This window comes from Netta rufina (genome assembly GCF_964035555.1).
Source record: "Netta rufina genome assembly, chromosome: 8".
NCBI classification, from domain to species: domain Eukaryota; kingdom Metazoa; phylum Chordata; class Aves; order Anseriformes; family Anatidae; genus Netta; species Netta rufina.
In genome coordinates, this window is record NC_140131.1 from 15,356,394 (window position 1) to 15,371,654 (window position 15,261).

Below are 15,261 nucleotides of genomic sequence, written 5' to 3' on the forward strand. Positions count from 1 at the left end.
ATCTTCACTGCTCGTAGAGTAGCAGCAGGCATTTCTGCACCTGAAGAGATGAAAGAAATATAAGGAAATTCCAAGGTACAGGGCAGTAACAGGGAGCGCTTTCTCCTTAACAATATTTTATGTGAAGGTCTGGGTGTCCTTCCTTTGGTGATCACTGATTTGGTGTTGATCTTGTTAGGTTTTGACTGAGAGGTGTTTGGGAACTTCTCACCCTACATGCAAGTTATATAGCAGCTATAGCAATGCAGAACTTCCCTTACTGCATGCATAGACCTGCCCGGATCAGAGTTCCCAGTCCTCTTTGATCCCCACAGACCCACCCGTACTGGTGCCACTCATTTCCATGTGAGTCACATCTAGCTCAGACAGACAGCTCAGCTACTTCCAGGAGACTTTGTATTGCCTAGAGAGGCAATAGTAGTTTTATTTCTCTTTTACTAACAAATCCTTAACTCCACATTCCTCAGTTTAGTCTTTCTCCCTGTGCAGTGCTACCCAGGGGGTGAGTATATGAGCCCTGTTTGCTCCCGTATGCATTTCCTGGGAAATTGCTGGCACCAGTTCCTAAATTGCTACAGATTCTTTCATATTCTGAAAAGTGCCTGGGGAGCAGGGAGAAGTCCCAGAACCAGGGCAGGTCCTACAGGAATCTGCTCAAGACTTGGGAAATGGGATGGAGAGCTTTAGGTTGAAAGAAAGCAAAGGGAACACCTTACAGTGGTGTTCCAGGCAGAAGGGCAGAAACAGCTGGGACAGCATTGTATTTTCAAAAAGCATTTTGTAACACGGTTCAGTTACAGTAATTCCTTTCCAGCATGCAGAGGTATACTCAGACATAGGTATAACTTCAGTTTTAAACAGGCTTGTAGAGCCCTTCACCTGGCCAACTTCTCTCTTACTATGAACAAGTAGTCCTGGAAATCCTAAAACCCTGCAAGTGCTGCGTGTGGAGGCAGAGGCCCTGCTGCACGTGGGTAGGGCAGGTGGTTGGCGTGGATACAGACAATGCCTGCAGGGAAACGAGAAGCTGTTGAAAGCCAGCAATGTGGCGGGTCGGAGCCTAGCTGGAGGTCACACTTCACCCCTGTCAAGCCATTCCCCCCGCGTAGCAGCAGGGATCCCACGGCTCCGGCATGGATGGCGGGGCCGCGGTGGGGGCCGCACTGCTGCTGCTGGCACTGGTGGCGGCAGGGGAGGCGGCGGCGGTGCTGCGGGATGGCGGCTACGAGGGACTGCTTGTCGCTGTGCACCCCCGGCTGCCGGAGGACGGCCGGCTCCTGGCCAGCCTGCAGGTAAGGCAGCGGCCCCCTGGGCAGCAGGCCCACGGCTGGCGTGGTCCCGTGCTGGTGGTCACCGCCCGGTGCCCCCCGGCCCCGGGGGGGGAACGGTCCCGACGCGTCCCTTTAGCCGCCACCAACCTCGACCGATCATGTTGCCGGTCTCCAGAGAGGCAGCCCTAGCGTTTATGTCATCCTCGACGGTGAATGAGTGCTTCTAAAGCGGCCCTGAGATGCCTGAATGCGAGGTCTTGCAGAAATGGGACGATGGGATGATAGGATCGTTACGCTGCCTTGATGAGATCGCTGAGCTCTTTTCTTTAATGTTTGCTGGCAAATGCCTTAGTCAGGACCGATCGCAGAGCAAACATACTGCTTAATCCAGTCAACCTTTTTTTTCCATTGCTTATTTGCCAGGACATGATCACTGAGGCTTCTTTGTATTTGTTCAATGCTACAAGAGGAAGGGTCTATTTCAGGAGCGTGAAGATTCTGGTACCTCCGACATGGAAGGACAAGAGTTATGAGAAACCAAAACACGAGACCTATGAAAAGGTAAGGCTCAATACCTGATGCAGGGAATAGAGTGCACTAAAAAATCTTTTAAACATTTATTTGTGTACCCACATGTACACTAACTTTTAAAAAGTGATGTGAACAACCATCCACATGAGAATGCCCTTAAAACAGGCAAAATCATGATCTAGGAACCATTGTTAGTAAAACCACAAGTAATGAGCATCAGTAACAACACAGAGCTGTACCATTCTTTTGGTTTTAAATGAGAAACAAGAGAGTCCTGAACTGCAAGAAGCTCCATGTTAAATCTGTCATAGTCCATAAACACAGTCCTTTGCAGATTGTTTAATTATTTTGAAAACCTGGCCTACAGCTGGACTGAATACCCTTAGTCTGAATATCATGTCTGCTCTGAATATCCTTGTTGTTACTCATTTTTTTTCTCTACTTGTTTCACATTTATGACAAGTCAAGGACCTCTGCTTGTGAGTTCCAGTGTTTTGCTTAGTTGTGTTTTTGGTTTGGTTGTTGTTTTTTTCCCTCTTGCTTTCTTAACCTATCATCCCTCTAATAACTCCTGGCTGGCAGTTGTGCTGATGACAGCAGCAATACTTGTCTAGGTGGAGTTTCAGACTTATTAGGGAAGGTCTGTCTCAAAAGCCAAGGAAATCCAAAAGAGCAAAGTCAGCTTGTTGCTACAGAGGTAGAAAAAGAAGCAGAGACTAGTTCACAATAGTTAGTTTTCTCCGTTTATTCCAAACTTTGTGTAGCTGGAATCCAGGAAATGGGATGCATGTTAATCTTTGTTTTAGCTACATGCATGGCCACTGGTACTTATGACCAGCTCCACAAGTAAGAGATATTTGCAGCAGATATTACAATATATTTTCTCACTAGGTTGTGTAATAATATCAACAAATCCTTATGAAAATGTATTGGTCATCAGAAAGAAGACTTTCCACTTGAAAGACCCTTGGAAATTGGACCTGTCCTTGTGTTTACACCTGCAAAAACATGTAGATGTGGATTCTTCCTCATTTGCTGTTTTTAAATAAAAAGAACCTAGTTCTGTAAAAGATGTGCTATAGATTTGTAGGCATACTGTGGGTGGATACAGGAGACCTCAGCAAAAAAGTGCATAGAAATGTCTGTTTTGACTTTAAAGATGATCAGTCCCTTAATTTGATTAGTTTAAGGCTGATATCATTGATATAAACTGAATAGCATATTTGGATTTTATATACTAAATTAAATTAACATTGGAACTTGCAAAGAGGAATATTTTAAGTTCCTTCTCTCTGTGATGTTTTCTGCCAAGAATTTTAAGCTAATACATGAAACAGCAGTACAGAAAGGAAAAGCATGGCTATGTGCAAGGAAAGAAACACCCCTTTCAAGATCATTGGGCTTCTGGTGAAAGGGCTTGCTTGGCTCTCTATTTTATTACTGTAGTCAGAAGTATTTTTTTCTAAGAAATGTGTCTAATATGTAAAAAGCTTTAATAAAGGAATAAATACAGTAGTCTCCCACTTCAAGCTTTAATTATGCTGCTGGGAAATCTGTCCATAATCTGCTGTTAGTCTTTCTGTGTCAGAAAGTAGTTCTGTTATGGGCTGGGTAACATTAGATCGTGTACAGAATATTACAGCAGAATATTTCTATCATTACTCAAGTTACTTTTTGTGTAATTTCAGGCAGATGTCATAGTGGCCAATCCTTATTGGAAATACGGTGATGATCCATACACCCTACAACATGAAGCATGTGGAAAAATGGGAAAATATATTCACTTCACACCTAACTTCCTAGTAAATGATTATTTGACGGACATCTATGGCTCACGGGGTAAATTCCTTAAACTATTTACTTCTCCAGCTTGCCGTAGCAGTGTAGAACAAAAGACAGAAGAATACTAAAAACTACATTGCATAACCCTTTCCTGTACGTTTCGTGCACATATCTCAGTAGCATGTGCTGCTGTGCAAAAACCTGTGCTAACTGCATAATGATAGTCTTTTGTTCCTAATCCCACACTAGTGTGGTTAATGGAAAATGAAGTTCTGGTTTGTTGAGGTTAGTTCCACTTCCAACATCAAATTTTTAATTACATTTTGATGCATGTTTTACTCTCCTGTACGTGTATGTTAAAAAGCATTGCTGTTTTGTCATACACTCCTGGAGTCTGAATTCAAGCTCAAACAAATGATGATAAAAGAAGCCAATTTTAAGTGATGTAAAGTCTAAGACTTTCAAATTATGTTATTTGAAGTTAGTCACACTTAGACACAGGCGGAAATTGCTTGATATTAAAACTGCATACAGCTGATTGCTGCTGGAAAGGTGCTGGTCAGGAGGTCCCTGCTGTGGCGTTGCTGATTAGTTCTGCAGGCAATGGCTGACTCCCATTACAATGTCCTCCCTGCAGGCAGAGCCTTTGTGCATGAGTGGGCCCACCTTCGATGGGGGGTGTTTGATGAGTATGACACTGACAGACCTTTCTATGTCACTGAGAAGAATCAGGTTAAAGTTACAAGGTAATTCAGCATTTTTTCCTTCTGCAAGCCCTTTTTGGTGCACTTCAGAAAGCTGCCTGATGTTTTTCTATGAAGTCTTGAGGCATTCTTATTTCTTGTTTGTGAATAGAGCACATGATTTTCTCTGCATTCATCTTTCCACATTTCTGTTGTTGGCAGTGTTGGTGAGCATTACATTTTTCTGAATTGACACTGGACGCTTAACCACTTCCAAGCTCTGCTCCTGGAGAGGAAATGGTGCTTGTACAGAAATCCTTCTTCCCACGCTATTTGTCTGTTCAAGCTTTTCTGCCACTTACCACCTCTCCCTTCTCTGGGTACACTGCAGATATTGGGCTTTCCTGTTAAGCTTCTCAGCCTCTCTTCTTCAAACAACTTTTTTCATCTTTGCTACTCCTGCACATATTCACCCCACGTGCCTACCAGTGCGGGAATGCCTGACTCTCTACCTGCTTTTCCTTGCTGTCCATATGGCCAAATGGACATTGAGAAACAAAGTTTTATTACAGCACATTTAACCTGGTCGCTCACTGAGATGTTGCCTGTGCCTATGGTACACCAGCAAGCCATTTACAGGCATTTTCTCGGATACAGAAGCATTTGGAAGAGGTGGCTGCTGGATGAATAAGATTACTTATGCAGTTGTAAACTTTACATCTGTAACTGTAATATTTTTACTTAGTCAAAGAATGATGTGATGGAGAAGTTAAAAAAAAAAAAAGATTTTTCTTCATGTCACATCACATATATCTTTTTACTGTGATGACTTGTTGCAGGAGGTATGCAGAGTATACTGCAAACATCATTAATGTCATTACTATATTCAGGTAGGGTTTTTAAGTGGAAATGTATTCTGTTTTATCCTTAGGTGTTCCTCTGATCTTACTGGCATCTATGTGTGTGAAAAAAACTCCTGCACTGATGGTAGTTGTGTCATTAATAAGCTATCAGGGCTCTTTAAGGAAGGATGTGCATTTATTCCTGAGAGAAATCAAACTGCTGTATCATCAATAATGTATATGCAAAGTTTATCATCTGTAAGTACAAACATATAAGAACAGATTTCTTTCAATGAAACATACAGTTATAAAACTTTATATATCCTTCTTTTAGAAAAGCTATTTTTTTTCAACTTTCATGTAAGCAAATTAACTGCAATGCATATTGCTAATAATGTGGAACGATGTTTACTGTCAGCTGATGTCTCAACTATACAAGAAAATCAGCACTAATGGTATTCCATTGCTATATTTATTTGTTACTATGTTGTTGAATACTTCTGATTTTTGTCTACTTGTTTTTCATTTTAGGTGGCTGAATTCTGTAATGAGCATAACCATAACAGAGAAGCACCCAATCTTCAGAATCGAATGTGTGACTACAGAAGCACATGGGAAGTAATTAAAAACTCTACAGATTTTGAAAATAATCCTCCATTGACCAACAGCAGCCTCATTACTCCTCCCTCCTTCTTATTGCTGCAGAAGAGAGACAGAGTAATCTGTTTAGTTCTTGATGTTTCCAATACTATAGCTGGGGTAAATTCTTTATCAGATGTATTACATTGCACATTTTACTTTTTCTTGTCTTGTGTTTGCAGAAACTGTATTCATCTAAAAGTAGTCTCCATGCAGAGATGGAAAAATCTGGCCACAGATGCAAGGAATCAATTTGACAGTGACATAATTTGGGATTTTCTTTTCTTTTGAGGCAGAGGAATCAAGACCAACATAAATGAGGCCAGGACGGTGATGCTGGATACTCACCAGTTGACTGTCAGTGGCAAGGTTTTGAGAGAAATAAAGGACACTGCATGTTATAGTTTAAATATTTAGGCTGGGTAGCCTGGAACATGAGAAAGATGGACATGAGCTGGAAGGGCAGGGAAAAAAATGAAAGGAACAAAAAAAATTCCAGAAGAGAGGGATCTCAAAGTCTGAAGACAACCAGTGCTCAGCAGTGAGTGGGCTAAGCATTTGATTAGTTTAAGGCTGATCTTCATTGAAATAAAGTGAATATCATGTTTGGATTTCGTATTCTAAATTAAATTGATGTTGGAACTTGCAAAAGGGAATATTCCATGTTCCTTGTCTTTGTGAAATTTTCTGTCAAGAATTCTTAGCTATTAATTTATAATTTGCAACGTTCATTATTATTCCACATGCTTACAAATCTATTTGTTTTTAAACATCTTTTATATGTAGGGTAGCTGTATCAATAGATTGCATCAAGCAGCAGAACTGTATTTACTGCAAATTGTGGAAGAAAACTCTTACGTTGGTATTGTCACGTTCAGTGACAGAGGAGAGATCAAAACTCATGTGCTCCAGATAGTGAGCGATGATGCACGGAAACAGCTTGCTTCGTACCTACCTACAGCTCCAGGGGGGGACAGAGCAAATGTCTGTGCAGGCCTGCAGCTGGCGCATGAGGTGAAGCATCACTTCTCTTTGCACCTCTTGTGTAGATGGTTTGTTCTTTTCAGTTATGAGGATTTCTGTGTCTAGGCTGCGTCAAGTGTTTTCTACTGATTATTATGTAGTTTTTGAAAAGAACCTTTGTGGCTTTTCTGTGTACCTATTATGTCCTATTATGTATCATCTACTAATAATTAAAAATATAATAGCCAAACTCTTTTTAAAATAACGTTATGTGATTGTTGCCATAGGCCTAATGATATATGCATTTTAAACTATCATGTTATATATTTTTAAACTTTGCAACTTTAGCCATTTGAAATTTTATGAGCTATATAAGCTTTATCTTTTTTTTTTTTTTTTTTTTTTTGTATTTTGTATTTTGCTTTCTAAATTATTCTTAAAACCTAGGCTGGCACACTCAGCATTTCTGCATCCTTTGATTAAGGAAGATTTTGTTTGTTAACTTCAACTTCTGTTTCTCTAAAATCACATTTCGTTTGGTCTTGTTTTGCAGTATAAACTCATTAGCATGCTCTTATTATTGCATGTTTAAGCCCAGTATATTAAGATTTTTTTCCTGCTTTGGTTTATTTCTGCCTGCTGAGTACTGCAACAGTTCAGCAAACGCCTCATGTGAAATGTATTCATCCTGCCCCTAGGATGGGTCACTGCCTCTCTGAATTTGTCAGAGAAATGAAGCAGAAATTTGGGAGCAGTGATGTTTTTTCTTGTCTGATTTTAATTGACTTTCTGCATTCTGGAGCCTGTAGTCTCAGCCTTCTGCTAGGAGAAAAAAGGAAGTAAAAGAGGTGCTTCAAGAAAGGGAAATAAAATAGGTGCTTACTGCATGGCTCCTTGTCAAATACCCATTTGCAGCATATTCTTATTTTAGGCCCTTTCATTTCTATACCTTATTGTGATATAAAACCTTCATGGTATTCATTCTGATACAATTTCTCTAAAGACAGTGTCAAAATTAATTGCATTGTAGATTATATGATATTTATAGCATCTGCTAATGCTTGTTCTTCTACTATCAGGTCATTAGGAAGAAAGAAGGAAATCTGAATGGATCTGAAATTATATTGGTAACGGGTGGACAAGACAATAGTACGAGCAGGTGTTTTTCTGAAATGATTAACAGTGGATCAATCATCCATACCATTACTGTTGGGTCCTTGGCTGCTAAGGAAATCGAACACTTCTCCAAAGAGACAGGTAAGTATAGGAACAAACCATGACTCCGGTCCTGAAAGTGTTCAACTCAGGTATGTCTAGTAAAGCTGGCATATGCATAGATTTATGTGAAACCGAGAACCTGACAATATATTTCTGTTTGGAACAATCTCAAGCAGTAAGTCTCAGACATAATTTCTTTCTCAGAAAACACCAAAGAAAAGTGTCCTTACTGTGACTTGGAGTGAGACTCATTATGAAGTCCCTGCTTCCACTCAAAGGTGTTAGCAGAGCCACAGATCTAAAAAGAGATTGAAAGCCAATGGTACAGGCAACTAGACTAAACAGAGAAGATCTAGGTTCCAGATTTTAATAGGTACTAGAGTGTAGTAACATCTTTGAAAATTCAGCACCTAGATAACTTACTTTTGCCAGAGACACTGGCAGAATAATACAGCTTTTATCCTTGCGCATAGGCACTTATAAAAAGCTGTCCCTGAGTGTCTGTGTTGGAAATGGCCTTCATTCATGCAGGTAGCCTTGACAAGTCTTCAGCTTGATAAGTTACGCTACTCATTTAAAAATGTAGTATTGTTATTGCAACATTACCATGATATTTTCTTAAAGCAATGTAAAATTATTTCATATAATGTAATTTCAGAGTAATTAACTCCCTTTGTCATTCTGATTCAAGAGTCATTTTGAAGCTGCTTGGAAAACTCTGATGAAGAAGATGGTCAGAGACCATGGATAAGGGAGGTGGCTGTCCTCCCTCCCTGACAGTTCTGTGACCTGTGGTACATCTTGCAAACCTGATCTAGTTATTGTGTCATGTATAATATGTAATAGCCAAATTTGTAATCAACTATGCTGTTTCAGGAGGGCTGAAGTATTTTGTTCCTGAAAGACTGGACTTCAGTGACTTACTGGATGTTTTCACTGATATTTTGTCCGGAAGTGGAGATACTTTCAATCAATCTGTTCAGGTTTGTCATATGAGCGCAGTTAATATTTCTGCTTCCTGTTGTTTTAGATAAAATCAAAATGTAGCAAATTTATCTAGGAGTCCTGCTTCCTCTTTTCAGGTGACCACTTCTCCAGCCTGGTGTATAGTGCTCTATTTGCAGGTTGAGCAAAGTATTGAGAGACAATACAATTGTGTTAAACTTCTTTTGTATAATCTGGAAAACTGTAGAAAGTTCCCTCAGATTCTACTGTGTGCTCAAGTATATCAGGCTTTTTCTCTGCAGTTTGTCCCACACAAGGCATAGAACGTCATCTGACAGTTTGATCCTCCAAGGAAGTTATGAGGGCAATGATCTGTCTCCATCAGGAATTCTATCTATTGCTATTTTTTTCCTCATGGAAGAGCATGTGGATTGAACTTTAAACTCATAAATCAGTCTTCTTCAGTGTCATGCTCTTTAACAGCAGCATTGCTTTTGAGCTGGGAAAGTAGCAATATCCCACATAGCTATATGTTTCTGGAATTCCATCCAGCAGAAATGTAACATGAAAAGAAGGCCATTGGGCCTAATTTTTCTGTCATTTCTGTGATTCCATGGAACTGTCACTAAATTTTACTGTTTTGTATTTGAGGGGGAGAATAAAATCCCCATTTATTATAAAAGAATAATATTGGTGTGTGTTTTCAATTCTTTTCAAGTCTATCAGGTCTGATATTTAAAGTAGTCTGAATAAAAATAAGTCCTTCTTTGTCAGAATAGATATGATTTTCAAAACTGACAGAATAATTTTGTTTTTGATAGATCGAAAGTGCTAGTGAAAGTATTGGAGGGTACAAACAACTCAGGAGGGCAGTGACTATTGATAGCACCGTGGGAAGAGAAACCTTCTTTGTAGCCACCTGGCAAGCCGCTGAACCACCTGAGATCAATCTGGTTGATCCCAATGGGAAAAGCTACACCAGCAAGGACTTTGTCTTTGATTTGGTTTTCCATGTAGCACGTCTCCAGATTCCAGGAATTGCAGAGGTACAACTTACGGTCTTTTTTTGCCTTTTAACAATTTTGCTTTTTAACATCCTGACTCTACATTGTTTTGATTCTAATGAAGTTATGTTAAGGAAAATCATTTAATAGCATGAGACAGAATGGGTCTGCTATACTATGTTAGTATGACTGCTGTTGCGTGCCAAACGGAAGCATCTGCTGTGTTCAAGAGCGCATGAAGGTGTGTTTTTTTTTTTACTTCACACTTGGTTTACAACTTAACTACAAGTTTCTGAGAACTATCAGGAACTGAGCCAGTAGGTGAATCTTCTGTCTTGTTACTATTCTAAGTAGTAGATAGCATTACAAGTCTGTGATTTTTCTTTTTAACTTAATAATTCATTTAAAATTACTCCATTGTTCATAGAAACATATTCCCATCATTAAAATTCTGAAAACTTTTTTTTTCCCCATAAAAATTAATCCTTAATTTCTTAAATAGTCCACAGAAGCTAAGAAACTAAATCAAATCTGATGCTTGTGGTCTCACATGGAATAGTTGCCAAACAATTGGCAAAAGACAGAGGACAGCTGGAAAACACTTCTTCATTCTGAGTTGCATTTATGAGTGTTCCCAGTGACAGAAACAAAGCTACTTGAAGGATGTTACTTAGTCTAAGGAGGCTGTCAGAATTTAAAAAAGCATAAATTAAATTATCCAAAAGTGAGTTATTTCATTTGAAAATATTTGGTTGTTGTTTTTTCAGACAGGGGAGTGGACATACACACTGACAAATGTTCACCTGGCTCCTCAAGTTCTAACAATGACAGTAACTTCTCGAGCAGCAAATTCTACAATACCTCCTGTGGCTGTAAAAACCCATATGAGTAAAGATATAAATCACTATCCCAGTGCAATGGTTGTCTATGTACAGGTGAGTCACGGCTTTTCCCCTGTTCTTGGAGCAAGCGTGACTGCTGTCATCAGTCCAGAGAATGGAGATCCCATTTCCTTGGAACTTCTGGACAATGGAGCAGGTAAAAAGACTCTAGGAATATAAATTCAAAAATACCTAGAAAATGAAATTATAGGGCTCCCCTAAATGCTACCTTCACTGAATACTGTATGATACAATACATTGAGACCGAGTTTCCAAGGTTCTGTGGTAACACACAAGAGTGCAACAAACAGTTGGTGCTGTTTCTAGATACACTTTGATTCAGAAAAGGATTTATGTGCATAAATAAAATACACAGACATGTTCCAGTAATCAGAATTGTGTTGTGTGCTGGAGCTACCAGTTGTCATTCAAGCTGATCAAAATAAATGATGTTCAGCACATTGGAAGATGAGGTCTTCAAAGAGCAGTAACTTAAACAGCTGTTAGCAGAGTGAAGTATGACCACTTACAGGCAGAAATTGCAGGCCCTATGCTTTACTCCCTCTTACAGTTGCCAAGCAAAGGTGTAAATATCCAAAGGAGTTTGGATTTAATAATATTTTAACTTGTGCATTTGCTTTGCAGAAATTATTCTGGTTACTTCAACATGCTGCAAGGCAACATCTTACATGCAGTCCATCATATTGGTAGAAAGAATAGTTACGAAGAGTAGAGTAGTAGAGTAGGTAGAGTAAGTAGTTACAAAATCACTTTGGTAACTTTTGGAGCTACTTCAATAAAGTGTTTTTTCTATATTAAAGTTCACAACTGAAAACAATCAGAAGTAGTAACGAATACTCTCTGGTTTGTGCCACCATAGGATTAAGTCCATAAATGAGAAGTGTGTTTCAGGAATGTACACTGAGGACTTTGGAGGTGAAGGTCCACCCACCCCATTTTCCCTGAATTCCTGGGCGGTTTCACAGATCCCAGCTCAGGGGCCAAAGTGTAACAACTTTATGAAATAATAGATGATTTTTCTGTTAGCTCTTCCTTCAGTTAACATGCCATACAAAGAGGTATCTTAGCTTCAGATCATAGTCTTCTTTAAGTTTTAACATACAACCAAATGCAGAGGATCTGCACAGGTCACACATCAGAGGAGAATTTACCTATTATTCTTACATTCTAGTTTCTGTATGTGAATCTAGAAAGCATAAATAAGCACATGCATTTTTGTTTGATGTTAATTTATGTTATTTTTCTGTCTAGGTTCTGACATTGTTAAGAATGATGGCATATATTCCAAGTACTTGTTTTCTTTCCCTGGGAATGGCAGATACAGCCTGAAAGCTCATGTCCAAGCTAACAGGACTATTGTGCCACAAACTGCAAAGCTGTGGAGTCATGCCATGTATATACCAGGTTATGTAGAAAATGGTAAGGTAAAGCAATGAAGAGAAAATGACATAGTTATCTATTCCAGCACCTGAATACATCACATCCCTTCACAAATACTAGGAGGAGGCATTAGAACAACAACAGCCCAGCTAGGAGATGTTCAGTTACGAAGGCATTAACACCAAAAGAGTCTCTATACCCCAGAATATTGAAAGTATACCACAAACAACTATAATGGGGTGGTACCTATGTAGTACAGATAGACAGGATTTGTGTTTTGATTGTGAAAAGACTAACAATAAGTTTATTAAGTAATAATGACTATTATTACTTATATTCAGTCATCCTAAATTAAGAACAGTTACAGTATTAGGATATTAAACTCTCCTGTAATTATTTTATAACAAGCAACAGTTACTGTAATTTCATATTAGCTTTCTTAGTAATTAGCACTCTTGAAACTGTAAAGAAACAGATACTACACTAGATATGACTGTACATAATTGAGGTTTATAGATTTTTCAGATTTAAAACAGTATAAATGAGGTGATGTTCAGGTCACCTGCAGAATACAATAATATGCAAGAAGTTAAGATTGATGAGCATTTTTTAATGCTGTAGGTAAACTCAAGATGAACCCATCAAGACCCCCAGGTATTAAAAGTGATATTCAAGTCAGAAGAGGAGGTTTCCATAGAACAGCTGTGGGAGAATCCTTCATAATATCTGCAGTTCCAATGGGACCTCATGCTGATGTGTTTCCACCATGTAAAATTGTTGACCTTGTGGCCAGAATAGAAGATGATAAGGTCATTCTATCATGGACCGCACCAGGAAATGATTTTGACAAAGGCCGAGGTATGTTCGTAGCTTGCCAGCCTGCTTCCTACCCAAAGTGGAAGATCTGTAATGGAGTTTAGTCTCACTGACACTAGTGGGAATTTTCTTATAAACTATGGTGGTTCTAGTTGCAAAGATTTTAAATGGAATTAGACGATAAGCTTTTTGAGAGTTTCAAAATCAGTGCTGGTGATTTTGATGGAAGGCTTACTTTTACTAAGTTGATGTTTTCTGCTACTCATGGAAGGTAGACATATTACTCTGTACATGTAAAGAAAAAGTGTAAATAAACATCAGATTTGGTCAAGTAGGAATTTTACTTCACCGACTTTGACATAACAGTAAGTGAAGTCAGAATTACTGTCAGACTTCAGTGTGGGCTCATGATGACCACCATCACTTCTTCATTTCAATGCTGTGCTGTGAGAAATTGAATAATTCAAGCACTTAGTTTAGGTAACAAGTTTTTGCAGATCTATCCGTCATGCTGCATTAATTTTTTATGGTGCTCAACTGACTTACGAAGAAAATATTAAGTAAGTATTATTTTGGAAGTGTTTTGAAAAGAGAGTATTTGGAGAGAGATCAGAAGTTTGAATGATAGCTAACACACAGATGACAATATCTTTTAATATTTGTATTTTCAGCTGCAAGTTATGAAATCAGAATAAGTGAGAGTCCTCTGGAACTAAGGGACAGCTTCTATAACACCGGTTTAGTGAATGCTTCCACTCTCTCACCTCAGCGGGCTGGCTGCAAAGAAATATTTGCATTTAAACCAGAAGCTTTTACAACAGGAAACATAACCATAATTTACGTTGCGATGCGTGCCATTGATGATGTTTTTCTTCACTCTGAGCTGTCTAATATTGCACAAGCAGTAAAGTTTGTTCCCCCAATGGTGTATCCCACTTCTAATACGGAGTTTAGTTTTTCAACAATATTGTTACTAGTCTTTGGATTACTAACAGTAGTGTGTATTACAGTAAGCACAACCCTTTGTTTAGTAAAGAAAACGAAGAAAAAGACACTTTCAGAAAATGCAGCTAAGTTGCTTTAACATAAAGTGTCAGAGCTTGTTAGAACTCCAGATATTTAAAAATATTTAACTGCTTTGACTTGGAAAAGTAGATATCCTACAATAAACAGAATAAATAAGTAATCACATTCCAGATATTGAAGTGATTTGTTAGCCATATCATGCTGTCTATGAATGTGAGAACAGAAGGCTTGGTTACAGTAAAACAAGTCATATGCTGTACCATCTTGTACCACAGAGATGCAATATCTGTCTAGGAACTTACATGGGTGCTGTGCGATGTCATAGTCTATTCTTATTGTGTGATGAAAAAGTTGTAATTAAATTGACAGAGATACTGAAGACAGTATGCCTTATTTAAAAACAGAAAAGAAAAAATAAAAAAGGGAGGGGGCAAAACAAAGCAGTATGAGTTCCTGCAGTTCTCATTTACATTTATGTAAGCACATGTGCCATTCAGCTTCCAGCTTCGGTGGGGAATTCCACAGGAAGAAGATCAGAGGCTGAGGGCACTTAATTGAGAAACTTCTCTGTTGAGGCAGAAATAACCTTTGTCCTGACCCTACAGAAGGCAAAAGAGTGTTTACTGGAAACCAGAGCAGACGAAGGAAAGAGCACAAGAGGTACACACAAAGCCAATCCTGCACACTCTCTGCTTTCACACCTAAAGTGTCACATTAAGGGTGTTTGGAGGGAAACTGTGGCAGTGTACAAGTGTTTCCAGTATGTTATTCTCTTCTAGTCATCACTTACATCCTTAAACCACAGAGCTGAATCTCTTGGTTGTTAGCTGCTTCTAAAGGAAACAGTTGCATTAGAATTGGATTAGCCCTATTGTTGCCGCTCTGCTGGACTTTAGAAGGCTGAAAAGTGCTGATTATCAACACTTGGGATTGCTTTGAGTTCAGTATGTCCTTCAAGGATATCTTCTGATCCTATAAACACATTAAATTTTTTCTTTTATTTTTAACTACATCTGTGCATATGAATATACATGAGTGTGTGTATTGTGCATGTGTGTGCATGCAATGTGTGGGGTTACATTTGTTTACCATAACGTGAAATCACAAACATAATGATTACCTTGCTGTAAAACCATGTATAAAGATAAGGAAGTGTGACATTTTATAGCTGGAGTCTGGGTCAATTTGTTCTTCACTACCTGGAAGAAAAAGAATTGAGGAAACTTGTAGAACGTCTCCTCTATGTAAAGTCAAATTTG

The 15,261-nt window shown here is 38.8% G+C and overlaps 1 protein-coding gene across 1 annotated transcript; it reads left to right on the forward strand.

Annotated features, from left to right (window-relative positions):
* Nucleotides 1-1,133: 1,133 nt before the first annotated feature.
* Nucleotides 1,134-14,060, forward strand: CLCA2 (chloride channel accessory 2; the record flags this gene model as incomplete). Its single annotated transcript, XM_084290684.1, has 14 exons — nt 1,134-1,292; nt 1,695-1,832; nt 3,491-3,641; nt 4,222-4,330; nt 5,199-5,367; nt 5,641-5,868; nt 6,535-6,762; nt 7,791-7,968; nt 8,806-8,912; nt 9,696-9,920; nt 10,646-10,916; nt 12,032-12,199; nt 12,782-13,018; nt 13,648-14,060. 14 exons carry the CDS (start codon nt 1,134-1,136, stop codon nt 14,058-14,060), a joined length of 2,781 nt encoding a protein of 926 aa, XP_084146810.1.
* Between the last annotated feature and the right edge of the window lie 1,201 nt (nt 14,061-15,261).